General features: G+C 38.9%; 1 protein-coding gene across 1 annotated transcript in view; it reads right to left on the reverse strand.

The window, feature by feature from the left end:
• ryr3 (ryanodine receptor 3) overlaps window positions 1-26,890 on the reverse strand; it is a 128,279-nt gene that overhangs the window by 4,555 nt on the left and 96,834 nt on the right. Inside the window, exons 70-103 of the mRNA XM_044049129.1 lie at window positions 26,708-26,795; window positions 26,503-26,595; window positions 25,091-25,099; window positions 24,806-24,973; window positions 24,122-24,181; window positions 23,907-24,041; window positions 23,184-23,296; window positions 21,652-21,748; window positions 19,601-19,713; window positions 19,470-19,521; window positions 19,319-19,378; window positions 19,121-19,220; window positions 18,213-18,292; window positions 18,057-18,133; window positions 17,905-17,978; window positions 15,830-15,844; window positions 14,886-14,966; window positions 14,680-14,768; window positions 14,223-14,351; window positions 14,028-14,132; window positions 13,838-13,919; window positions 12,198-13,480; window positions 11,581-11,633; window positions 11,329-11,494; window positions 11,141-11,227; window positions 10,184-10,381; window positions 9,937-10,067; window positions 9,556-9,598; window positions 9,325-9,452; window positions 8,722-8,782; window positions 8,334-8,480; window positions 4,537-4,671; window positions 2,613-2,769; window positions 1,526-1,590 (exon numbers count right to left, since the gene is read on the reverse strand). Coding sequence (XP_043905064.1) covers window positions 1,526-1,590; window positions 2,613-2,769; window positions 4,537-4,671; window positions 8,334-8,480; window positions 8,722-8,782; window positions 9,325-9,452; window positions 9,556-9,598; window positions 9,937-10,067; window positions 10,184-10,381; window positions 11,141-11,227; window positions 11,329-11,494; window positions 11,581-11,633; window positions 12,198-13,480; window positions 13,838-13,919; window positions 14,028-14,132; window positions 14,223-14,351; window positions 14,680-14,768; window positions 14,886-14,966; window positions 15,830-15,844; window positions 17,905-17,978; window positions 18,057-18,133; window positions 18,213-18,292; window positions 19,121-19,220; window positions 19,319-19,378; window positions 19,470-19,521; window positions 19,601-19,713; window positions 21,652-21,748; window positions 23,184-23,296; window positions 23,907-24,041; window positions 24,122-24,181; window positions 24,806-24,973; window positions 25,091-25,099; window positions 26,503-26,595; window positions 26,708-26,795 — 4,474 coding nt within the window. The remainder of the gene's footprint in view (window positions 1-1,525; window positions 1,591-2,612; window positions 2,770-4,536; window positions 4,672-8,333; window positions 8,481-8,721; window positions 8,783-9,324; window positions 9,453-9,555; window positions 9,599-9,936; window positions 10,068-10,183; window positions 10,382-11,140; window positions 11,228-11,328; window positions 11,495-11,580; window positions 11,634-12,197; window positions 13,481-13,837; window positions 13,920-14,027; window positions 14,133-14,222; window positions 14,352-14,679; window positions 14,769-14,885; window positions 14,967-15,829; window positions 15,845-17,904; window positions 17,979-18,056; window positions 18,134-18,212; window positions 18,293-19,120; window positions 19,221-19,318; window positions 19,379-19,469; window positions 19,522-19,600; window positions 19,714-21,651; window positions 21,749-23,183; window positions 23,297-23,906; window positions 24,042-24,121; window positions 24,182-24,805; window positions 24,974-25,090; window positions 25,100-26,502; window positions 26,596-26,707; window positions 26,796-26,890) is intronic.

Consider the following 26,890-nt stretch of genomic DNA (forward strand, 5'->3'; position numbering starts at 1 on the left):
AGAAGACAAAGAGGTGCACAAGTAGTAGAAAGAGGTGGAGAAGGACAAAACAACAGGAGGAAGAGGGAGGACAAGCAGTAGTAGAAGAAGAGGGATAAAAAAAGGGGAAGACTAAGAGGTGCAGATGAAGTAGAAAGAGTAGAGGTTTACATTTAAAACTGCTGTATTTTGGTTGTTGCTTCCAACCATTGTTTAGTTATATATTTTATTTAGTGTATTTTACACACCGGACCTTTAACTTTTATTCATTTATAGAGTTAACTATCATTCTGAACATGGTTATATCTGGCGTGTTGTGTCCCTGTCCCCCAACTGAGTTTGGTACAAACCAAATGTATTTTACAGCACGTCAACAAACACAAAGACACAGCCAGAGCCTTAAAGACTTGTCTTCAGTCTTCGTCCTGCAGCAGCAGATGGTTCGACTCCCACAGAGTCCTGATCTCAACATCACAGTCTCAGTTTGAGGGGACTCTGAGACTATAACTCCACAGAGGGTTTTTTTTTTCAAGTCACATAAAAACTAGAACTTACTTTTTTGCTTCCTCAGGTGGATTAAGTTGTGTTGATTCATGTTCTAACTTCACCAGAGTCTGACTGGAATTGAACCAACATCCTTTTCTTTTTTTCTCAGCTCAAGAGCAGTTGTTAGGTTTGCATTAGTTTTCACACTAATCCAGATTAACCAGGTAAATCTACCACACAGTTTTAACTGTTTTCTAACACTTCAGTGTGCAACATTTAGGAGGTTTTAATGGTAGAAATAATCTATTACTAATCGGTTTGTGTTTTTTCCGATTAAAACACATTTTTTCAAGATTTTTCCAGCTTCTTTAATGTGAATATTGTATGGTTTCATAGCTCCGTATAACAAACTAATAATTGAACAAAGTGGACAAAACAAGACATTTGAGAACATCATCATTTCCAGGTTTGGGGGAATCTGACCAACATTTTAGGGCACCTTTTTGGACCAAATGTCTTATCGATTAATCATGAAAACAATCAACATATTGAGAATAATTGTTCTCTTAAAAATAAGACTTTGCGCTGTACTGTAGGCAAAGGCTATGACGCAATCGGAGAAGAAACAACGTCCTTTCCTGGTTTTCACAGGCCACCGTAGTTTCCTTCAAGAGGGAGAATTCAGCAGAAGAGCCCTCTATGTGTTGCAATACACAGTTTCACCATTAGATGTCACTAATTCTTACACATTAGACCAGCAGTCAGACAGTAAATAAAGCAGTTGAATCTGGCTTATCTAACCTATCCAATATTGTACAAAAATGGCTAATTTAAGATATATTTTGTTTTAAATAAAGAATTTTCAAAATAAAGGCTCTGAATTCTGCATGAATTTGTCATTTTTGTGAAGAGAAACAAAGAAAAATATGTTTTTTTGAATTCACCTTTTGGACTGGATGTTAATGCTGGCGTGCCAGTTTTGGTCCACAGACCGGCAGTTGCTGACGACTGCAATAGACCTTTAATATATAATATATAAGGGGAAGAGACAATGTCTTACCTCCATGTCCTCCTTCACCTGCTCCTGCTGGTCTCTCAGCTCACCAAAGGCATCGATGATCAAACCTGAAGGAGGAAGAAGACGAGAATTTTTTAAACTCCCTTTGATTAAACTGATAAACTCAATGTGTGCGACTGGAGAATTATTTCCCTGTCACGTTGCTTCTGTTCTGTCAGTGATGGATGTCGTTTACCACCAGAGGTTCCCCAAAACCTCTAAGACCCCCCCTCCCCCCCGAACCTTTAAACTGACGCTGTCAAAATCTCATGACCTCCATTATCCATTAAGCATTAAACGTCATCATTACATCAGGGTTCATGTGGGGTCAAAGACAATCAGTTCCCCTGTGCTGTATGCAAAACTTACATTTTTTTGGCCATGTTTCACCTAGTAAACACTGTCTCTACAATCTGCACTGATGTTATTTCAAATAAAATAACGTGATTTTAAATATTAAATACAGGAAATCAAAAAGAAAACAATACTTTATGCCCCATTCAGATTTAAGAACAAAATCCTTAATGACAGCGTTTTGAATTTCTGACATTAAAAATGTGTAAACTTGCATAAATATATATGATTAATTAATTAAGAATAATTGCTCAATGCAGACATTTTTTAATTATTGTAAAAATCAATTATTCAGTCTAACTTTACCTTCTTTTTTTAATCAAATCTTGTAAAGATGTCTATTTGTAAATATGAGTGATCAGATGTGAAGATGAATTCAGGATCCATTTAGGTGAGTTCACATCTGGTTTTGAAGTAGCAATAACTCCACTTCAATACTTCCATTACTGCAACTGGCACACATTTTTGAATGATTGTAATATATTTGTAAGATTTTATGTTCCTGTTTGTTCAATGTGTCATTTACATCTTATTCTGTACTTCATCGCACCACCTGCCATGCTTATGTTTTACTGTGCACTGAAGACATAGACTTTAATTATGATAGTACAGGTACAATGAATTTGGGTAGATGACCTAGCCATTAAAAAATAAATGGTATAAAATGAATAAATACCTTACAGCTAAAAAATACATTTTAAGATTAAATGACAGAGCTGTGAAAACGTGAAGTTACCCTGAATGATGGCCAGGAGGATGACAATGACGAAAAAGAAGAAGGTGATATCAAACAGGATGCGGTAAAGCTCGTAGGGATCTCCGGCTGGATCCTCCAGCTCGTCTCCGATTCCTCCTCCGGCTCTCACGCCGACGTACATGTGGAACAAGTAGCACTGACGGGAGAGGGGGGGGGGAGTCAAATATGAAATCATCAGCAGAGAATCTTATACTGTAGCTACTTATGTCAACGTGGAACAGTCATAGAGCAGGGAATCTGCAAAGCTAATTTAAGACCTTTTCCCAAGGACTATTTAAAGGCCTTACATTCTTATACTGTAGCTGTCAACGTGGAACAGTCATAGAGCAGGGAATCTGCACCTTTTTCCAAGGACTATTTAAAGGCCTTAAATTCACAACACATGTCCAGTTAAATATTCTTAGTGGTTCTTAATCTTTGACATGTCTAAGTTAAGAAATACACCGTACATTGAGAGAAAAGATGATTTACAAAGACAATCACATCTTCTACGTTCATAACAACAGCTTTGTTTTTACACAAAGCTGTTTCCTGTCCCCGTGCTTGTTTATATTCTGTGCACTCTCATAAGAACAGAAAAACAGCTAAATGACACCATAGTTGCACTTATTCACATCTCTGTTAAGGGAAAATGCAAAACAATTATTACAAATTTGCCAAAATCTCAGTTGCTTTCCAAAGAAAATCTAGTTTATTGTGTTTGTGGCATTTTCTTTTCTTTTAAGACCTTTGAATGTACAATTCAGCGATAGTCATCCCTAAGGGAAAAATGAAGGCCTTGATTTTGGGTGATCGTATTTAAGACCTTTTAAGGGTCTGCTTCTACTCAGTAGAGCACAAAGTTAAAAACAAAGGTTAGTTAGACATTTACAATATTTTGTGTTTCTTTACAGATAGTCACTTAAATCTTATGAAAAAGATTTTCATTAAGATTTAATGAAAATCCCACAAAGCCAAAGTGTTGTTGTCCTTTGTGTTTTTGTACAGCCAAAAGACTAAGATTTAACACACAATTTAAATCCACATTGACTGTATATAAATGTAGGAGCCACACATTGCTTGCGGGGGATTATTTGGGCACCGTAGCAGGTTATAATTAGGGGCTGAATCACCTGCACTGGGAGGAGAGAGGAGAGTCAGGTAGCCGCAATTTTTGTTGACCACAATTTGTTCAGTTATGATACACATATGCAAACAGTGCACCTGCGTGTTTATTTCGAAATAGCCGCTGTAGTAGCTGTTGCGTTCATTAAACATCCTGAAACTTGCTTACCCGGACTCAGCGTGCTCCTCTGTACCGGCAGCGCGTCATACAAACAACAAGGACCTATCTCCTCTCAAGCGACGTTAAAAGGCTGGAAAGTCGCAACTATAAAAATCATCGGCTTCCTACCAGCTTCCTAACTCTTCAGAATAATATTTAATTATTTATCTTATCTTATCATCTATTTTTCCACACATTCTCTATGGTTTCAAATCTGGGCAGCTGCATCTTATTCTGCGTTTCAGACAAAATTCATTCATTCATCGAGTCATTTGTCAATACAAGAGGCAAAGAATGTGCGGCGGAGAGAAATGACTGTGAGTCAAGAATTCAAGTTCACATTCTTTCAAAGGTCGAAAACACATTCAGGAAAGCACTCATCAGTGTTGTCCTCGAAGAGGCAATAAATAGTTTTAGAGAACATAATAAAGTCATTTTCGAACTAAGAAAAGAAAGTCAACAATGAGACACTAATGGAAAAATACTTTTCTGTTCAGTCTAGTATTCACTCACTGCCCACACAATGATAAAAGCCAACCATTCAGAACTTCAGCCTCAGGAATCTTTTTCAGCTCCAATCGTTCGTCCTTGTTGACACTCGCAACCAGTTTTTTGACAGACAGAAGTGGTCAAGAGTACCGTCATCATGTCGTCACACTTCATGTCCGGCTCGTCTTCGTCCTCGCTCTTGTTGTAGAACTTCCTGAAGAAGTTGAAGGCCACCACGGTGTAGAGATAGACGACCACGGCCAGAAGACCCACAGTCAGCACGAGCTGTAAGAGCACAGAGAGACAGAGGGACAAGCTGTAAGATCACAGGGAGACAGAGGGACAAGCTGTAAGAGCACAGAGAGACAAGCTGTAAGATCACAGAGAGACAGACAGACAAGCTGTAAGACCACAGAGAGACAAGCTGTAAGACCACAGAGGGACAAAGCTGTAAGACCATAGAGAGACAAGCTGTAAGACCACAGAGAGACAAAGCTGTAAGACCATAGAGAGACAAGCTGTAAGACCACAGAGGGACAAAGCTGTAAGACCACAGAGAGACAAGCTGTAAGACCACAGAGGGACAAAGCTGTAAGACCATAGAGAGACAAGCTGTAAGACCACAGAGAGACAATGTTGAAAAAGACTAATGTAACGAATGGATGAAAGAGTTAAATGTGGGTTGAGACTTGGGCAAAAGTAACATGGAGTGCAAACAATAAACACAAGTGATTAAACGAACAAGAACTTCTCATTCATCTAATTTCCTTGATTTTAACTTGGGGAACCTTGTAGAACCTTCAGATCTTCTGCTTCTGGTCTTCAAATCGTTTAAACCAAGAGTAAAAGCTTAAAACCCACAGTGACGTAGCTTTTTGTTACTAATGGCCCACGTTTGTGGAACAGAGTCAATGATGAAAGTGAGAACTTTTACAAAAATGGGACCACTTTTTTGTCTATGTAATAGAAATGTGTTGAGAACTCAAGTTCTAATTCTTTCAGAGGTTGAAAACACATTCAGGAAAGCACTCATCAGTGTTTGTCCTCAAAGATGAAGCAAATAGTGATTAAATAGTAAAACAATTAAAAAGCAATAAACTGACGATTTGTTTGCTTTTTTGAATCAGTATTTTGGCCACGTGTGACAGAAATTGCAAACACTACACTGATGAAATGAATCATCACTAAACAAATTTGACGAGTGATTTGTTTTTCTGATTAAACGTATGTTGAAAAAAATTAAAATAGCTAAGTATTGTAGTTTTTTGGTCAACATTTTGAGCAGAAATAACACTGCTTAAACATCAGGAATGATGTTTATAAATGATGAAAACTTGACTACACAACAACATTATTTATGAAAATAATGTAATAAATCAACAACTTATCAGCAACGATTTTCCTGCTACCTCATAGTAGATTTAAATAATTTCATTAAATGGTGACTGAAAGTGAAAGATAAAATATAAAATATGTAGCAAACTGATCAACTTACTTGATTATTTGCTTCTATTTGTCATTTTTACATCAATTTCTCCTGCTCAACTTTTCTTTTCACCTACATTTTTCATTACTTTTTTTTACTTCCACCCCATCGTCCTGTGAAACATCATATTTGACCTTTATTTCGGCCCAGCAACAACACGATTATCTTTCTTCCTCGTCTTGTAAAAAAATTTAGATTTTCAAGATAATAATTATAATTTTCTTTGTTTTTCTTCATCAGAACCAGTCAAAGTGTACGTCTTCTCCTGTCTTTTCATAGTGAGTGAAAGGAATATTATTACGTGCAGTATTATCAAGGCCTCTGGAGCTCAACTGACAATTTCTTCAGCCAGCTTTCATTAGTATTCATTGACTTCAGAGACCTTGAGGAAATCAAATTCACATCATTAGAGAAACGTCTTTGCTCTGCAGTTTAATTCTTCATCATCTTACAGTTATAACACACATATATATATATATGTCCAGATTTCTGCTGGTTGGTCTTTCCAGCTCAATACTCCCTTCTGGAAAGGGTAACCAGAACAAGTACGGCGGGCACAACTCGACTGTCTTTCTGAAGGTTTATTCCACATACACGGTTAAGCAGACGTCAGTTAGCAGTTAGACAGTTTGTTATCCACTTACTTCAGTCAGTTAGAGAGTCAGTCAGGTTATAAAACCGACAAGTCGTACAGGTTCTGATGATAGATGGATTTACAAAGGCGCATACGAAAGCAATATATAACAAAACATGGCTTTGACGATGCACCTTAAAGGCACTTTAAAGGCAACGGTGCTTTGATACCAGTTACAACAATGAACAGATAAATAGAATGAAAGACAAATAGCTTTGCCTGCTAGAAAGTTCTACAATATATATATATATACACATATATATGTAGATATAGAAATATACACAGATTTTACTGCATTCACTGTCACAAGCAAGTAAGAAAGAAATAATTTTTTCCACATTAGTTGTACAAACGTGGATATTATTACAATAGTGTTAAAGGCTGTTTTTTAGAGTCAGTGCTATGACCTTTCAACCTTTCAACCTTTTTAATTACTAAATTCATGACGTATAGTTACCTATTCAACCTTCAGAGCAATTTACCAAGGTGCAATCTTGGTGAACTGCAGCGGGAATAATACACAACACATATTGGTAGTGGTTATAAAAAAAAAAGCTTGTCAGAATGTTCAAGTGAAATGTATGTTGAAACGGATACTTTAATTAAAGGACGGTTGATAATTTGTTTCTCTTAGCTGATCATCAATAAAGTCCAGTTGATTATCCAAAAAAGTCCATGATTATTCAAAGCATTAATCTTCTGTTTACCTTTAGTTAACCATAACCATTATTATTAGATATTTATACAATACAGTGAAACTGTATCATCTCATTATTGTGCAAACAGAATAGAATAAAGAATATGTCTAAAGCTAAATTTAAACCTATAAAATGATGAAAAAATATAACATTCAAGTGCTGAGCTTTAGAAAAACATTCACACTTTCAATAAAGTCACACATGGATAGGTGATATGAATCATTAAGGCGCCAATATTTGGCTCACAGAGGAGTGAGATGACCGTGTGGAATTAGGACAAGAAGCGCAGGGTTGGTAACATGTAGTCTGTGCTTTCCTGAAGCACAGACTCATCCATGTCAAAAGTTATCTGTTAATTAATCATTTAAAAACAAATTCATTTCAACCTTTAACACTAAAATATTTATCACAGTTTTCAAACCTGTTTATTCATCAAACATTGATTAATGCGACGCCAGAGACCCACGTGGAGGTTTTTAAATCAAATGATCATTTCAATCTTTTCAAATGAGCTGTTCTCCCTGGTTGGAAGTTACTGGTTTAAACTACTTAAACTACTTTTTTTTTTGCCGCATTTAATGCATTTAAAACTCCACATTTCAACACGAGAAGCAAATCTAAACTTGATTTTTTCCAATCAGGTTTTCTTTTTGACATGAGATAATTTACTCACAATAAACTGTTTCAAAACACTCAAGAGTAAGACAGAACACTGTTGATGTTTGATGTTTTTAAATCAACTAAGTGTTTTCTCCTGACTGTTTACTACTGAATATCTCCGTCAGTCTTTGTCAATTTCCACTGTTTCTATTTCAAGGCTATTTTTCCCAGAAGTGACTTAATTGATTTGATTATGATGGTGTTCAGTATTAATCATGATTCAGCTTGTTTATCCTTCTCAGAGCAGATGTAGATGCAGATTATTCGTATTAATGAAGCTGTTGAATTACAGTTTTTTTTCATAAAAGTAGCTAAAGAATTCCCCTCCCTTTTTTTTACGAAACTTGAAACCACAAACTCATTAGGAAATAGCTTTTCATGGACAACAAACAACATTTCATGTGGAGTGATAGTTGTTGAATTTCTTTTTTTTTGTGCTCTGGCTCCCTCTGCTGGTGGAACTACTTGCCTGCTTGCCGTTGTGAGTGACAGAGGACAGGATGGTGCGAAGGGTCTTGAAGCCCATGGCGATGTCCAGCAAGTGAGCGGCAAAGAAGAAGTTGTTGAAGTGTCCAAACACGGACATGACAGTGTACCAGATCAGATACAGGAAGTACTGGAAGACAACAAGGCCGCACATTAATAACATTTTATTTCACTTTATAGTTTGACATTTTATTAGGACACAGATGTTTCTGCAAAAAAAATGCTAAAATGAGTCGATATGCGGTTTCCATTCATTTCAATATCATTAATTCATATTTGTCTTTCATATTTTACTCCTATTTTCATAGTTAATGTGGCCCATAGTAGAGTTTGTATACAGTGCTTTTCACACACAAAGTAAATTAACTCACATTGTCAGTCAGAACCACGCCCATTTTCCAGATGTGGTACTTCGTGTCAATGGAGCTCAGCCTGTTAAAGAGAAAACACAATGTTTTAGTAAACAGATATAAATCTAGATATTTGGATATTTTCAGGTTGTTTAAGCCCATTTGATGCCAAGATAACAATAATGAGGATTGTTTGAAATACATTTAGTCCTTAAGTTTAGGTAATAATAATAATAATAACTTTGTATATAGTATAGTATTGTATATATGTATGTAATATAGCACCTTTCACTAAACCCAAGGGCGCTTTACAAACAACAAAAACAGAATTAGCTGGCAAAAACCTGCAGAAATAAGTGTCATTTCAACATAGATTTAAAAGACTAATGTTTTTCATAACCAACTTAATAATAAAAACTTTATGTCTATAGCAGCTAAATAAAAACTAGTCAGGTTTCTAAAGTTTAAAACTGTCCCTGTCTGCACAACTACACAAACACCGTCTCCTAAACAGACTTCAAATATTATATAAACAAGATTGGACATTGGTCCACGTCCCTGTTGACATATCTACGAGAGTTTAAAAAGAAGAATTGGGTGGATAAAGATTGCTTTCGTTCTCACCAGGAGACGAGGGACGCTTCCTTCTCTACAAGTTCCACCGTGGGGTCAAAGTCAAGAGCGCTCTTATCCAGGCCCAGGAGCTCAGCGATGCGTTCAGCTCCATATAGGTCGCCGTATTTGTTGATAACCTACAGTGAATACACACACAGAGAGTCATCACACTCTCGCAGCACAACAAACCACCTCTACAAGGTCACTAAAGGTCAAGGTCAATTAAAACGAATCTCTCACCTTGCGCTTCACAAACTTGTCCCAGTAGTTACTGGGGAAAGACCTGTAATGAAACACACAAACAAAGTTTACATGTTGGTGATACGATGACCTGACGAGAATGAAGAGATCAGTGTTGACAACAACAATAATATTCTTGTCAAACATGAAGTCAAACAAAGATAATGTATAGCTCCAGTTGGTAACTTCTCTAAACCCCAGGGGAATTCTAAGTACTAAAAGACATGCAGCAAACACATTCAAAACTCCACTATAATGATAACAAACAGAGAGAGTAGCGCGGAACACAGAATGGCCTCATCTGGCGATGGCTTGACCCTAACATTTTCATATAAAAGTCACACACTAGTTTAGCTTTAATGATCCAGGTGAACGACTCACGGGGTGTTGATAACGAGTCGATCCCACTGGCCCTTGATGTCATCGTCAGACGGCTGCTCAGTGATGTAGAGGCCGTCGAATTCAAGCTTCCTGGCGATCTCCTTCTCCCTTTTGAACACCACCAGAGGAACCTGGAAGCAGAACATAAACATGAACCTCACTGACACAACGGTATCATCTGGAAAGAATCAAATGCTCAGCCAAGAGCGAAGAGTGTTGACGAAGCAGGATCATTAAAACAACGTGCCTTCAGACAGTAGTATCCGACCAAACAGAGGAGTGAGATGACCGTGTGGAATTTGGACAAGAAGCGCAGGGTTGGTAACATGTAGCCAGTGCTTTCCTGAAGCACAAACTCATCCATGTCAAACAGCGTGTTCTCATCGTCCTCTTCATCGGACCAGCTGTTTTCTTCGTCTTCTTCTTCTTCAGTTTCGCCAGTTACCTAAACAATAGCACAACATAATGCATTTTTTATTTTTCCATTTTGAAATTTCTTTCCTTTGTGTGTCCTTCAAAATAAATTCTAAAGTTGTTATTGACTGTCAACAGAAAATACTAGGATCTAGTGATGAAAGCAGTCTTGTTTTACGTGATCAAAATTGTGTTACCATAAACTTAACATTTAAAAAGTTGTAAGTTAAGTAAGTTGTAGTCTTGAGGGAAAGGTGAGGTTATTATATGCTATATAGAAACTTCTATTAAAAGCTCTCTGTCTTATTGTGTTTTTTGTTCAAATTACAAAATCACGCGTCCAGCCGCAAGAACGTCTGATAACTTTGAATACTAGCATAAACAACCAATGAAACAATCATAATGTTGAAAAAAAGCTGTAACTGATGGTTATTTTTCATCATTTATACATTTCCTAGTATTACTTTTGGATTAAGTTTGGCTACAAATGGCAGAAAACTGTGTAATAATTCCCACAGACCAAAGTGAAATCTCTAAATAGGTTTTGTATTGTCATAAATTGCAAAATTACTATAATCTATGATGAAATTTTATCTTATCTTGTATTTTCCTCTGAAAAAACATACATTTTTTGATTTATTTGACAGGAATGATACACTTTTTTCATTTTTCCTTCTTCATTGTAAATTTAAGTGATGTGTGTCCTTTAAATACGTCCATTTCATTCCTGTTCATCTGCAAATGAATCCACTGAACACTACAGACCCACTGTGGCTTGTGTGTGATTTACCTTGTAGAAGAGCAGAATGAAATTGATGGCAAAACACACAAAGAGAGCCAGGAAACGCAGGTTGTAGAAGTTACGAGAGAAGTAGTTCTACGGGGAAAAGAAGGGACAGCGAGTTTATATTTCCGAGTCTCAAAAACAAAACAAAACAATAAGTGATGACGTAGGAAGAATTTGTGTCGGGGGCTCACCAGTGTTTTGTTGCGGTACACGTCCAGGACAGCAAACATGTAGGACATGAAGGCAGGCGCTGCCTCTTTAGCTTGACTCGATCTGGTCTTTGGCTTCTCCTCTTCCGTCACTGGTTCCTTGGCCTCCTCCTCCTTTGGCTTATCCCCCTTCTCCTGGTTCTCTGTGCTGTGTTGGTGATCATAGTTTTGAATTTACAGTTTCTGTTTTTATATATTTATGTAATAATTGTTGTTACTTAAGCTTTTACTCACTCTGCTTTTTCTGGTACATTCTCGGTGGTCTCAGTGGGCTGGGCAGCAGCTTTCTGCGTATGAGAGGTAAACATATCAGTGAGCTGAAAGACAGTGATGGTTATCGGAAGCAGTGATTCACTTAAGTGTAGACCGTGGCCCCCTTGTGGGCTGGTGGAGATACTGCAGATGGGCCACATGAGTTAATAAAAGGCTTGTAATTTTCACGTTTTTTCACTAAGCTTCAAATAATAATAATGAAAGAATATGAAGTATTTTGGACAATGAAAAGATAATTTATTGAAAGCTTTTTGGTACCTGACACATTTACCTATGCTAAGGTAAGACTGATCTAGTATTATTTAAAATCATTAAGAAAGCTTCAAATATGGGCAGTTTTGTAGGGGGCTTTATTGTGTACCCAACATAACATTTATCTTGGACAAACTAACAAAGCTTGAGATCAATAGTTACATTATTTGAACTAACCACAATTTCAAATATAGATATGTTAGATATATCTGTTTTTCAATTGACGTTGAAGAGAAGTTTGTGCAGATTTACAGGATTAAAAATGGAGCTGAAACATTCCTATCTAGAGAGCATAAAATCATAAAGCAGATGACATGATTGCAAACCTTTTTATGGTCGGAGGTGGTTTCTCCGCTCAGCTCAGAAACATCACCCAGGCCAGGCTCCACGTGTTTCCCTCCTTCCCTTTTAGGTACCATTAGCATCTCCAACATCATGTCCACCTCTGCTGGGTCTCCTGAAGGTGCCATGGCTGCATCCAGGCTTCCTGCTGACTCTACAGCCTCCACCTTATCTCCTTCTATCACATCACTGTGGATACCGAATTGAGTCGGGTCAGGCATGTTTCCGAGGATGTCCGTCACCTTCATGTTCTTCGCTCCCTCCACCAAGCCGCCGCCAAACATGGACGACCAGATGACATGGAAGAAACCAAAGATGAGGCTGTAGATTCCTTTAAAGAAGCCAAAGAAGAGCATCCAGAAGAAGGAGAAGAAGCCTGTGATAATCTCCCTGATGCTCAGTTTCTTGACCTTCTTGAACTGCTTGCGTACATTTTTAATAGAAAACATTTGGCGGATATTTGCTAATTTGCTTTTGACAGCACTACAGGCGGTGGAGAAAGCGGAGGCTGACTCCATGGAGTCTCCATCCTCTCCAGCCAGCTCGTCCAGGATGCTGTGTACCTCCTCATCTTCCTCCTCTTCAGGTTGTTCCACCTCGTCAGGCTCAGAGATCTGCGAGGCCAGCTGCATCTCAAAGATGGTGTCCTCACAGAAATTCACAAACATTTCCATCTTCTCGCTCTCTCCACCCTCATTGACCACATCAAAGATGAACTGACGCTTGGACTCCTTGACCTGAGGCTTCTCCCACTGTTCACGGCTCGACTCACTGATCTCAAAGTAAACCCTCTCTATGCGCTTTGCGCTGCCCATGATCTCAATGCGACCCAGGTAAGGTTCAAAGTAGCTGAGAACACTCTCTGCCAGATCCAAGAAGGTGGCAAGTCGAGAGTCGTGTGGCATGTGTTCAGAGAGGTTGGTGAGCAGCACCGCCACGTTGAAGCCAATATCTTTGGCTGGCTCATGGAATCTCTCCACAAACTCTTTGTAATTAAACATATCGTTCTCATCGGCCTCCGCACACGAGAGCAGGAAATCAATCTCAGTCTGTGTGTACTGTTTCTGACTCTCCATGGACTTCTGGAAGTCCTTCTTTGAAATGATGCCTTTGCACTCAGGGTCATACTCCCTGAAGTTGTCCGAGGTGGTCAGATCCTTCAGCTTGAGGAACATATCAAAGAACTTGAGAATCATCTCCACATTGTTAGAAGACTCCACCAGAGTGTCGACCATCTGCTTTCCAATTGTCCCATTCACCACGTTACCTGACAAAAAAGGAACAACATTCATTTCAGGAAGTGAACACAAACACTAAACACACTATTGAGTCAACCATGACTTTTATATCCTGTCTCTCTTAATTTCTCTGTAACTGAATTGCAACGTCAGGCAACATCCATACAACCATTTTTTTATGTAAAAAACAGCATTTTCAGGTAAAGATTATCTGCATCTAGATAAGCGTTTCATCATCTTGACCATGCTCATCACTGTTTCCAAAGGACTTCCCTCCACTTTAGTGGCTCCAAAATGCAGTGTCAACAACATGCGTATCAAATTCCAGAGTTTATTCAATTTGTAAATGAAAACACAGTAGTATGGATATGATCTCAGACTCTTACCCTCCAGAAGAGACAGTAACATGACAACCATGTCTTTCTGTAAATCCATCAGCTCCTTCAACAGCTCGATCTGACTGGCATCCTAAAGAGAGGATATTTACTCTAAGCTTTTCTGTGGTACAAAAAGTAGTCGACAGACACACAGAGTATTTGCCAATTGCGTTATTGTTTCAGCCAGTGCTTGATGTACCTGAGATAGCTTCATCTGCATGTTGGCAAATACGTGCAAGAAGCCCACTACTGCATCCCACAGTCTGCTATGAGCGAGACTCTGCTGGTTCCCAATACACGGGCCCTGAAAGAAGACAAAAAAAAAAAACAAAATAAAAATGATGAATACAAATTTAAATAATTGACATTGCTGAGTGATGGCTCAGCCTCTTACCTGAATATACTCAGTCAGTGAGTTGAATATCTGCTTGGCTACAGCTAAAGCCTTTGAGAAGTTGAGTTTTCCAGTCTCATCAATGACCTCTTTGCCCGAGTAGTACCAGTAGAAGTCACTGATAGACTCCTAAAGAGGGGGGATCGCAGTTTAACAAATGACAGCATGAATGCTTATTATAAGAATGAGGATGATACATGTAAGGGAAAAACTAAGGCTGTATCTGCGTTTTTGTGAGATTTTATGTGGTGTGCACATGAATTGTATATAAAAAAGTGAATGTTCACTGGTGTAAATCACACAATTTACACTCATAGTGCTGTCTTGTATTGTATATGTTTCACTTAAAGGGAACATTATTTACAAAATTGACTTGAGGCTAGTGATTGGAAATATTACTTCAGGAAAATGTTTACTAAAGGTGACGACCACATCAAATATCTATGGCTGTACGCACCTGAAGACGGAGCAGATAGTCAACAGTGCTGATAATGATGTTGACTGTGGTTGTGTTTCCAGTTTGGGTTCTAAGAAAGTTCTGGAAATCTGACAGAAACAAAATGGTTTTATTAAATACGTTCAATGTATCTGTCATCGGCCACCATTCCCTTTGCGAAAAAGGGTAAACAATAATGAAAACTCATGACCGTCAAACAACCTTACCTCCGTTATGCCCCTCACACAGAAGTTGCAAAAACCGGAACAGATCTTTAGTAAACTCATCGTTCTGTAGCACCTTTGAGGCTTGAGAGAAAAGACATGTAGGGTGAATACAGCTGAAACCCTACACAGGTTCATTGACAGGTAAGTCTTTATTTGACTCTGCATGAGGAGGTCTGATAATAACGTGAAACTCCCCTCAAAAGCAAATTAATGAGGCAAGCAGGACAAGTTCCATGTTCAAAAAATGTTTGAATTCCGGTGGCCTTTAGATTGCAGGTTCTAAACTGAATCCAAAGCGTGTCTAATAACAATGCTTTGACATTAAACAACAGTAAAACAATAGGACATTTCCATAAGCTGGAGGAGGCCTGATAACTTTCACATGCAGGCCAGAAATGGGCCTGTTGACAGCGATATTGTTTCAGAAGAAGAAGCAGCGCACAGACATGGTTACACTTTCAAAATCAGTCAGCAGATTTATACAAAAAAAATGAGCAAAAGTTCATTTCTGTGAGCAACTAAAAAAAACATGTGAAAGTTACACTTCTTTATGGAAACCAGCTTTGTGAAATAGGCCCCAACTCCAAAGCAAGACAAAGCTTTGCTCAGGCTGTGGAAGTCCACAAACCTTCAGTCAAACCCTTCAGAGGTGGCACTGATAGCCTCAAAATGACAGATTTCAGCATCAGTATTAGGATTTGCATTAGTAAATGTTATCGTGAAGGGAATGGAGACAAATACCACACAAAAGAACAGGCAATGGATTCTGATGATCCTCTTTCTGTGTACAGACAACAGTCAGCATGCACAGTCTGTCCCTGTGGGGCGTCGGGGGAGGAAGGGGCTTGGTACCAAATAAAGCAGCGAGGATGGACCACATATATGGAGGAGACATTCAAAGTGGAAGCATAGCCATATCAGGATGATCTAAATTTTCTATTTACCCCGCTCAGAGTGGCCTGCCATCGATGGATTTTTAAAATGAGAGGAAGGAGACAAACAATACACGAAGACATAAGCAAAAAGAGAGGACATCGAGTTACAGAGATATGAAGATATATTAACCAGGAGTGAAAACCAAAATCATGCTGTTTTAGACAGGGGGGAATTTTTAAAAAAAAAATCATACGCCTGAATTGTGTCTGTCTCAAACTTGATGAGTATCGAATGTGAATTCAGTCAAGGTGACAGAATTTTAACACTAACAGAGACAGGAGTAGTGACAGTGAATCGTTAAACACAGGACTCGGTGGAAATGTCGAGCAGAGGGCTGAAGGATGAAAAGACGGACAGAGTTGGAAGTGAAAAGGCTCAGGTGAGTGTGTTTGTGTTCAGACAGAAGCGCTGGTATTAATGCTGGACCATGTTGTCTGTGACTACATGTTCTTTATTTTGCTCTAAAAATTAGAGATGCACCAATACTACCCTTGTGTACTCATGTACTGTATGTAAAAACTACATAAATTCAAGTGAGCTGAGCAGGTTGAGTGGAAATCAGCGGATGTGTCGCAAGGTCAGCAGTTAGGAAATACTTAAAGATAAGCACTGATGACAAAATCAGAGAAGGCCTGTGCAACCTGTGCTCTGCCACACCGACAAGACGAGGGATGAAAAGTAGTTCCTTCAACAGAAGTCATCTGATGAAACATCTAAAGAACCAACACGACACATAGCAAAGGATTTGCCACTAAATATTAAGTAATCTAATTCAAGAATATGTCTTCCTTCAGGTTTTCTCAGCTGGAAATACTTGGAAATAAAAGCTGAAATACTGATCTGTTGTCTTAAATTCTTGTTTTAAAACCTTCTCTCTTTTTTTTTTGCTATAATGGTATTATGAATTACTCAAAATTAAGTAATCGTACTTGTACTCAGTCAGGAAAACCCTTGTGCCATCTAGCACCACGTGTCTACAACAGCTTGGACTACAGTCTCAGCAGATTTCACTCAGTCTTACACAGTGAACTTTTAAAATAAACAGGAGGACACGTTACCATTTGCTTACTTTTGTTGACTTCAAACAACATTATCAAAGACACCGCGTGATGGCGTCAGTGATATCGAGACCGTAGCTCAAGCAGCAAGCTATATTAACAACCAAAATTCACATTAATCATGTCATTTTGATTGCCTTCACTACTTCCGTCACATTAGAAGGTTGCTGTGTGTTAGTGGGGGGGTGGGTAGGGTAGGAGGGGTGATGTTAATTCTGCCTTCTTTAGTTTTTTTAAGCCTACATTTTCTCAGGAAGTGCAACATTAAAACTGTGATAGGACTGATGTATATACACTGATGGACCACTTTATTAGGTACACCTGTTCAACTGCTTCTTAACCAGCCAGTCACATGCAACGACATAGGTCCTTAAAATGGTCAAGATGACCTGCTGAAGTTCAAACTGAGCATCAGAATGAGGAAGACACGTGATTTAAGCTGCTCTGAACATGGCATGGTTGTTATGGTTGTCGTTGTTGTTGCCTGACTGGCTGGTCTGAGTTTATCAGAAACCGCTGATCTACTGAGATTTTCAAGCACAACCATCTCTAGGGTTTACAGAGAATGGTCCAAAAAAAAACAAAAATATCCAGTGAGCAGCAGCAATGACTTGATCTCAGAGGAGAATGGTTGGGAAAAAAATAGAATGCCAACAGTAATTGAAATAAAAACTTAACCGTGAAGCAGACCCACTTTATTAGGTGTGTACCTATTTAAGTGGTCGGTGAGTGTTTATTGATTAGTCAGTGTTCTTGTATCGTCATGCGAACAAAAGACTTGACACTGATAATTACCACTACCACTACTAATTAGGAACTAGCATTTAGTAACAGTTTGTGGACTTTAAGGTCATGGTTCAGCATTAGCGCAGTGAAGAGAAAAGGCTAGAATATTTTGTAGTTATGTGATCATGAGTGTTTCAAGAGGGAAGTAGTGTACTTCAAGAAAAAAAAACTGGGGAGCTTTGAATTTTCACAAAGAGAAAACACATAGAGAACCCCACCCACGCCAACTCTTCACTTACATGAGCCTTCCTCTGTCACCATGCCAAGACCTTCTGCTTTGTTCTGCCTCTCAAATGCATTTAAGTCCAGGACACTGACGACAGAAAGAAATTCCCCAGTCAAATAAAAGCACTAGATTTCTCCTTTCTTCCGCTGCACATGTACAGGGTACCTGCAAGACTGCATCAGTCCTGACAGGCTCTTGAAAAAACCTGCATCTCTCTTCTCTTTCAGGTAATCAAGCATTTTCTACACAGAAAAATAACAACGGTATTAGAAGAAAGATGACAAGGATAAACTCAAACTGTAAATATGTGCATTTTCTGACCTGCTGAACTTGCACATTGCCTCCATTGAGGATGGAGATTCCCAGTTTGAGGGTGCAGGTCACCATTGGGCCAAGGCGACCTGATGGCAGGAGATGGATTTTGAGATAAATATTTAAAAAATAAAATACAACTTTGATTTATTACAGGTCTAATATCTTTGCATAATACCTTAATACTATTATTACTTCCACAAAGGAGGTTATGTTTCGGGTGCATTTGTCAACAAAGCTCAAAAAACTTAAAGAGTGGATTTTGATGGAAGGGAGAAATTGCATGAGCAACTTTTGATGATAATCTGGATAGAGATCAAGAAAAAAAAAGCACTCAGGTGTGTATTTACAGTGGTGTTCTTGCCATCTATTTATACATCAATCTAGACCTGTAGTCTGGTTTTCTGTAAGACGTCTCCTCAATGTTTCTCCACATCATTTTACTAATTTACTAATCTGTGCAATAATCAGCAGCATAAGCCACTTTTGTAAATACAATCCATAATTTCTGTACAGTATTCAGTTTCTCTACACATCTAAATACATAGTGTTGATGTAAACTGCATACCTCATTTGATCTTATCTTATTTTAATATTTGTTTCTTTAGGTAATCTATGCCATTCTGTTCTGTTCTGTCCACATGTATGCTACTGCACAAGTGAATTTCCCCGTTGTGGGATCAATAAAGTAAAATCTAATCTAATCTAATCTAATTAAAAAAAAATCTGAAATAGATGTGGACCTAAAAAGGGGATAAGTAAACCTCAATAAAACAACAGGTTTGGCAGGTGTTCAAGTAAGTAATAATCAAGTAAATTTAAAGAAAGGAAAAACTCAGTGTGGATTACATTGTTTGCTATAAATTTATAAAAGACAAAAGGTCAAAAGCTAAATCCCGCGGTCAGATGATATTTACCTTTAGTAGCACTGATCATCTGCAACACCATCTGAGCTGCTCCGCGAGCGTGCAGCCGCGCCTGCTGATAAAGGGTCTTCTGCTTTTCCATCTCCTTTTCCTGAAATCAAACACACACATATAAAATAATAGTAAGTGAGTAAGTGGGGAAGGAGGGTGAGTGAATTACTATTAAAACTACTAAATGCCTGCAGGAACCTCAAACGTCTTTTCTTTCCCTTCTTCTTCTTCTTCTTCTTCCTCGTCTTCTGCACAGCTCTGAAGACCAAGGCCAACAATCAAAGTTTAAAAAAAGTTTTGGAGATTTATTTAAATTACTTACTGATAAACAAAACTTAAAGTCCCCTACCTTTGCCATCATGTCTGCATACGCAATATACAAAGGATCTTCTTCCAAATGACTGACAAACCACAGAACATTAGCATGTGTGAATTATTGTGCTTTACTTAAATCTCTCTTTCTGAAAATAATGATCTCACCTCCTCTCTGTCAGAGCGTTGTGGCTGAAGTGGAGAATGAGCTGATGGAGAGGGTCGGGCTGGATCTCAGCCACCTCCTCTTCCTCCTCCTCCACAATCTTTATGGGGGTTTTCTGCAGGGGGTCCGCAGGTGTAAACAGTTAGCTCCGCCCACACCTCGTCTCATGACTCAGCTTCAAAACTCATCGACATTTGCTTTAATCACCGACATACTGTATGTGCCCATTCACACGTTTGTAAAAAAACACTGAAATGAGACATTGACTAGTACCGGCATGCTGATGGGTGTCCTGGTGATCCAGCACCAGGACGTTTAGAGTGGATGGTAATGAACAGTTTAGGAACCAGTTTTCAAACACATGCATATTAGCAAACAGATGCAAGCAGGAAGCCATTTGGTGACATGAGTGTGAACATGAATAATGATCCTGACAGTGAAGGATTTGACATGGAGCAACTATCACAGCAACACAAATGTCCAAACTAGTCCAAACGAATAAGCTGACAATAAAAATGAGCTTCTTTCCAAGAGGAACAGTATACGGTGTCTGATAATTATTGTGCTTCTGTACCTACCACTACCCTTTAATCTTGTTTATGGCATAGTTTTAGGCGCCGTTCAGACCTGGTATTAATATCAGTCCTCAGTGATCCGATTGCCTGTATTTAAACACGTACTAGATGCATCTCCTGTGACCACAGGAGATTAGGTCTGGCTCTGTCCTTTATTCAAAGAAAGACTGACTTCTTGCGTCAACAAAATTAAGTTTTTAATGATTCTAATTGCACACGAGTGACAAAGCTCTACTCGTGCTACGGTAACATGAAATGAACAACTTGCAAAAGTGAATCACATGGCCAGCAAATTAACACATGAGCACTGACTGGTGTAATAATCAGATGATGCCTGCTGAGGAGGTGGTTTCTTCTCCACCTCCAAATGTCTTTTTGTGATCGCATATGAGGAAGACAGTAGATAAAAATTAACATAGTCAGCCAGTTTAAAAAGTAAAGCTCACGAAAGAGGATGTAAGTAGCAACTCCACCGCTTCCAAAAAGAATTTGGTTTGAATGAAAGTCTGCGGGAAAATGAGGCTAATTCTCACTTGATTGATAACGCAAGTAAATATTTTCCTGCAGAGTTAATAGTCTAAATTACTAGTTTAAGGTCTTTTTCAATACAACGCGATGTTAACTTTGTAAGGGATGTTTCCCATTTAGAGGAAAGTGGACCATAAAGCATGACACAGATAATTGGACCCTGTGTGATTGACAGCTTGTATTGTCCAATGCAATAAAAAATGTGCTGTCTCGAGGCCACGGTTCAGAGCTGTACTTGGCACAATCTGCTCATGATCGGATCACTGAGGATGGATGTTAACACCAGGTCTGAACAGGGTCTTGGTATTTTTTATTGGTGTGTATACAAGAATAACAAAGGCACTTACATACATCAGGACACTTTGGTGTCAGCATTAAACGTTTGTATACACCCTTAGATTTAGATTTGCATATTTTTAGGAACAAACGGTCTTGGCATCTTGAATGGATTTGCTGCACATCGCAGTACAAAGACCGAACATGAAATATGGTCGTCACATGACTACGCGAGCATGCCACTGACGTCACGGCCACAAAACGCACTGTAACGTCACCTTCACACTCAACACTACAGACTTACAGAGTACAGCGAAAGACAACTGATGGGTTGGATCCAGATCGGACAGCCAAACAGCTAGTGACAGTCTCCTACTCCTCCTTACCACTGCTGTCAGAAAGGCAAAGCCCGCTTTTCTAGAGCTGTGAGCGACGGAGCTGGCCCTGTGTCTCCTGAGTTGGTCATGCAGCCTCTGACCCCTGACGGATCTCTGTTTGAAGGGCCTTGAGCGCCTAACACGGGGGCCCCTGGGTGCTTTGGGCGAGGTCCCCACCCGGGAGCGCTCCCAAGGCTCGACAGGCGCTGAACTAAAGAAGCATTCAGCAGACAGGACTGGCAGCGGTGTGCCAACGCAGGGCACGCGGGGCAAGGGCAAGACAAGCCCAGTACTTACTGCCAGATCCTGAACTAGCTTCTCCTCAAAAGAGTACTCCTCTGCCTCTATCCAAAGCCTCTGATAGACCGGGACGAAGTAGTTGATAGCGCGATGCCTGGGAAAGGGGGAGGTGGGGAGGAATGGAGGGGAGTGGGGGAGGGAGGTACAGTGGCATTAGGGCGGGTTCTAGTGAGTTTTTGGAGGAAACAGGAAGGAGAGATGAAGGAAGTGGGGAGGAAAGGGTTACAGGAAGTGTAATTTCAGGCAGGGTGGTGATTGGTCAATGTGGGACCCACTGGCTCTTCTGACTGGTCACAACAGCTGTTACATCCATCAGGTTTGTAGAAAGCATGCACATTTTAGAGGGGGGATATGCAGTTTTCCATCAAACCAGTGGATCTGTGAGACAGCTTGTCTTTCTTTCCTTATAACTATTCAATTCATACAGTATATATATATATTCCCCATTAAAAACGTCAGATAAACAAAATTTGTGTATCATCAATAACAGACAGGCGGCAAAAAATTACAAAACAACTGTATTTTTACAGTAACTAGACGTAATGTTGTAACCCAGCTAGCCATCTTTTCTATCACAATTGCATTCAATTGATTCAATTCCATCTTTCCTCTAGTGATATTTCTCTGTATTTGTCCATTAAAGCTGTAGTGGGTAACTTTTAAATATTAATTCATTAGTTCAAACAAATGCTGCTTTCCAGCTGTGTAATATGATTTACAGCTGCAACAGGCTAAAAAAAACGCATTAGATTCGACCATGAAAAGTTTTGTAATTTTATTCTTCTGCCAAAAGCCCTGAATGTTCAGGATAATTGAAATGTACTAATAGGGAAGACAAGCCTGGATAACTATCGATGTGGCTTTTCTTCATTGAAAGCACTGAAAACTGTCCTTTGTTCAATAGAATAAACACTTCTAGAAACTTGTTATTGGGGGGTAACCTCAAAGGGACGACAGCAGTTACACGCTACAGCTTTAAGGGTTCACCTGCAGCTTGTAGTGCTTTTCCTTTAAAAACATCTTTTTGTTTTCACCAATTCTGGGGGGCTCACACAAGCGGACCAATCAGAATCAACAGTGCATAAACGACTGGTTGCTCGGCAGAGATCAGTCCACAGCCTGAATGATGGCGGGGGAGGGAGGTTGAACGGATGATGCATTCGCCCAGTAGATTCACTTTACCGTCAGTAAGGAGAACAGGTGGTCAAAGCTGGAGGCTTTGAATGCCCTTTCCAGCCAAACCTCCCGATAGCCATTCAGGAAGTAATTATTATTTTTGTATCTGAGGGAGGATGAGGAGGTGTTATGCATAAAAAAAAAAAAAAATACAACACAGAGGAGAGAATGTCGTTAGGGAGGTGATGAGGGGTTTACATGGGCACACAATTAAGATAAAAAACACCTCCCATGACTAGTTGGTGATTGCTTGTTACGTCAGGTCAGATTGAGACAAAGCAATGTCTTAACTGGGTGGTTTAGATAAATGTTAATCTTTGGTTATTGACATAGTTTGTCACAGCGACACTCACCTGGGCAGATTGTAGAGCGGAGCCATACGGAAACAAGCCACCACAGCACGCTTACGCTGTTTGGACATGAGCTTCTGCCACACACACTTCTTGTTCCTCAGAGGTTGCTCCACCTTAGGGGACGAGGAAATGATTCAAAAATTCCCTGTTTACCACTTGATTTGGATGTTTAGTTCAGGGCACAACTCCCAAAAGTTTATTTTCACAATTGCCCAAAGTTTGTTTTTTTTTACCAAAATTCTATAACCCTTTAAATAAAATATAATAGGATCTGATAAAACCAGGAAACCTTCACATTTTGACAAGTGTGAATAAGGTAATTATTATGACAAAGCATCGTTTTTATCAGGGCACCAGACGGTGGAATGACCTGCCAGAGGAAATCAGGGCTACAAGTTCTCGTACCTTTACTCCTATTATCAGTTACTTTTAACTTTGTCATAGTTTTTATGGGATTTCTTTTTAATTGTTGTCATTATCATTTACCTCTGCTTTGTATTTATGGTTTTAATTATCATACAGCACTTTGTAAAAGCATTTGAAAGGAGCTACATTAATGTTCTGATTACTATGCTATGATTTTGATTATAACAAAACATTTTCACTACAGTAAGCTGCAGCTTATTTGTGTCAGCTCTAGACTTAAGCCAAAAACAGAGGAAGTGCTGCAGTACTCAAATCCTGAAACACATTTTGATATTTTTTGAAAAGTTGTGTTGTTACCTGCTCCAAGTGGAAAACTGCATTAGAGATGCTCTGGACTCGATTCACTGTTTGTTCCGGGGGTGCAGGTTCCTCGCTCTTCACCACCACGTCCCTATAGAGGTCCAGCTGCCACTGGACCGCTGGGTCATCAGACTACAATGTAGAAACACGGCAAATTAATGAGTCAACTGCAGAAATTCATTATTTTTCTATAATGACCTATCATTACTGACCTTGTCCCGGAGATGGAGATTCTGGCGCAGGTGCTCCTTCACCTCGTCATCTGTGTCTTTCTGTGAAGGGACAAGAATTTAACATTACACAAAAGTACTTTGTTACATCCTCAACTTCTATTTAAATAATTATCTCCACCAAAGAGGTCATGTTCTTTCTGATTGTAAGTGGCATAATTAAAACAGTAAAGAATTCATTTTGATAACATTTTCTCGGGATGTAGGCCTGAGGAAGAAAAGATGAGTGGTCTTGGTAGAAGTCTGCACTCTCCTAAGAGTCCCAAAATGTGGGACGAGGCCTGCTAGTGGGTCATAAAGCTACAGCAGGTGAGTCATTAAAAGTCTCTACAAAAATATCGTTTAAAAAGGTTTTCAGAATTAAGCATGTTCACAATCAACTGTAAGATGTTATCAGACAAAATGAAAACAAACCCATAATATTTAAGGGCTATTTTTTGTATATAGAGTCTATAAAAGGCATCACACACAGGATTTCATACATATCATAGATGATAGTGCTCTAGTCTATTGCTCAATCAAATTATTTGTTGCAGAAAAACATGAAATAAGGCTAATTTTGCCAAAGTGTGATGAGGAAGATTGCACAAACACAGATCTCCTACATAAAAACAACTTAATTTGTAATGTATAAAGTTTCCACCAGGTCGTATTTCCTCATCTTACCAGACTGTAGCGCATCTTGGCCAAAGAGATGAGCTCCTGGTCACCTGCGGTGCACATGTTGAGGCCAATGGGCAGCAACTTCTTCAGGGCAGCGACAATCAAAGAGGTCTGGATGGAGTAGTATTCCCCACGCCGGAGCTTATGTTTCCTCTCCTGGTCCCCACCTGACTACAGTGACACAGTGATAAAAGTTTATTCTACAGTGGACGGAAGAATTAATGCAGGTTAAGTAAAATTTTAAGTTTATGGAAGCTTCTGCCTCTAACCACAAACAGTTTGACCAACCTGATGGTGCTGTTTGGACGAAAAAAACACAAACAAAAGACAAACGGACAGACAGACAGACAAAAACAGAGAAGTTAACATAGAGCTCTATGAATAGATATAGCAATATACTTTTTAATATCCGTGTGAAACTTTTCTGCTACTTTAAAATGTACTCTAATAAGTATCATTTTAATATTTAATACCCCAGACATCATCTTCATGTACAGCTGTGTGATTATGTAATTATGTTGTTATCACAATCACAAGACAGATGATGTCCTGTTTTTTTTTTCAAAATTTTTAGAATCCAGTGTAAAGAGAGGTTTTTATAATTCAACCCTCTCTTTACACTCTATTCTATATTTTTCTGTTTAAAAAAAACACAAAAAATAACTGATGCTGCCTGAACACTGATCAAGACAAATCACATGTATACACAAACTGCTTCATCGCACAGAAAAGCCACCACACAAAGCACTTCTTCAGATCTGAAAACCCTTTCCTTTACTGTGATGGATTACGGATAAAGCTGCCCCAGTTTGGCCAAAACAAATACACAACACTGTCATACATCCAGATATATGACTTGAACTGTATATCAACCAATATTTTGTGCTGCAAATCCTTGATGTACAGGGGGAAAATAATAGGTGGGAAAAGACCCACCACATATTCAACTTCTTGGGTGCAAATGTCAAGGACATCATTAAAACACAGGAAAAGTGCTTATAAGGGCCTTGTGCTTTTCATTAGCAGAGTCTCTGAAACGCAGCACCAGAAAGGAACAGGAACAAGTAGAGGTGGATCCCATCAGGAAGTTTTCACATTTTCCAAAGTGCTGACATAGTGAACAGGAGAGCAGAGGGAATTAGTGAGATAAATCTAAATGAAACCCAGAGAGGACAGAGATGGACTGTGCTCCGTCTCCTGGGTTACGGGTTTGTGATGACAGAACAGCTTTTATCCAAAAAAGAAGACCTCCATCACCGAAGGGACACCATTAGTCTTGGACTTACTTCAACAACCCCTCAACTGCTGTGAGGCTCAACAAAAATTACAGTTTTTATCATTATGTCAAATGATATTCTGTTGTTTTTAGGAAAACAAATGTATGTTTGATTTCTTTAATATTGTGAGGCTCAAGGCTGGCCTTTGTTTTCCTTCAAAGAAAAAAAAATCTTTTCAGATCTCATACTCACAGTTATTCATCCCTTTTAAAGTCCTAAACATTTACTGACTGCCCACAAACATACATTTTAATCAGTTTTTTTTTTTTTTTAGATGTGGTGCCTCTGTTGGAGACAATGGTGCTTTTATAGGATCTATAATCAATGACAAAATAGGATTTATAACCAATGTTGTTTTCATCCACATCTTGTGTATGTGTATAACTAATCTCATATCATTTTATTGCATATTAATTTATTTACCTTGGACATCTTAGCCTTGCCTTTTCCAGTCAGGAAGCTCAAATTGTTGATTTCATTCTGAACCACAAAGTTCTGCTCCTCACGCTTAAAGTTCTGCATTAAGGAGACAAAGAAGTCAGGAAAAAAAATCCTCAACACCAATAACACCCCCCCCCTAAAAAAAGAAATGTCATAGTGTGATAAATAAAAAATCAGCAAGACTAACATTGGACTTGCACCAGAGAATAAAGATGTCAGCCACCATCCTGAAGAGCTCAGTGGAGTACGCATCAGGCTCCTTCAACCACCTGGACCTGAGGTGGAGAGAAGACAGAAGGTTTTGAGGTTTTGTCTTTCTTAGGAGAATATATATGTGCACAATTATTAGGCAAATATTAGCGTGCATAAT

This window comes from Solea senegalensis, linkage group LG17 (genome assembly GCF_019176455.1).
Source record: "Solea senegalensis isolate Sse05_10M linkage group LG17, IFAPA_SoseM_1, whole genome shotgun sequence".
Classification (NCBI taxonomy): domain Eukaryota; kingdom Metazoa; phylum Chordata; class Actinopteri; order Pleuronectiformes; family Soleidae; genus Solea; species Solea senegalensis.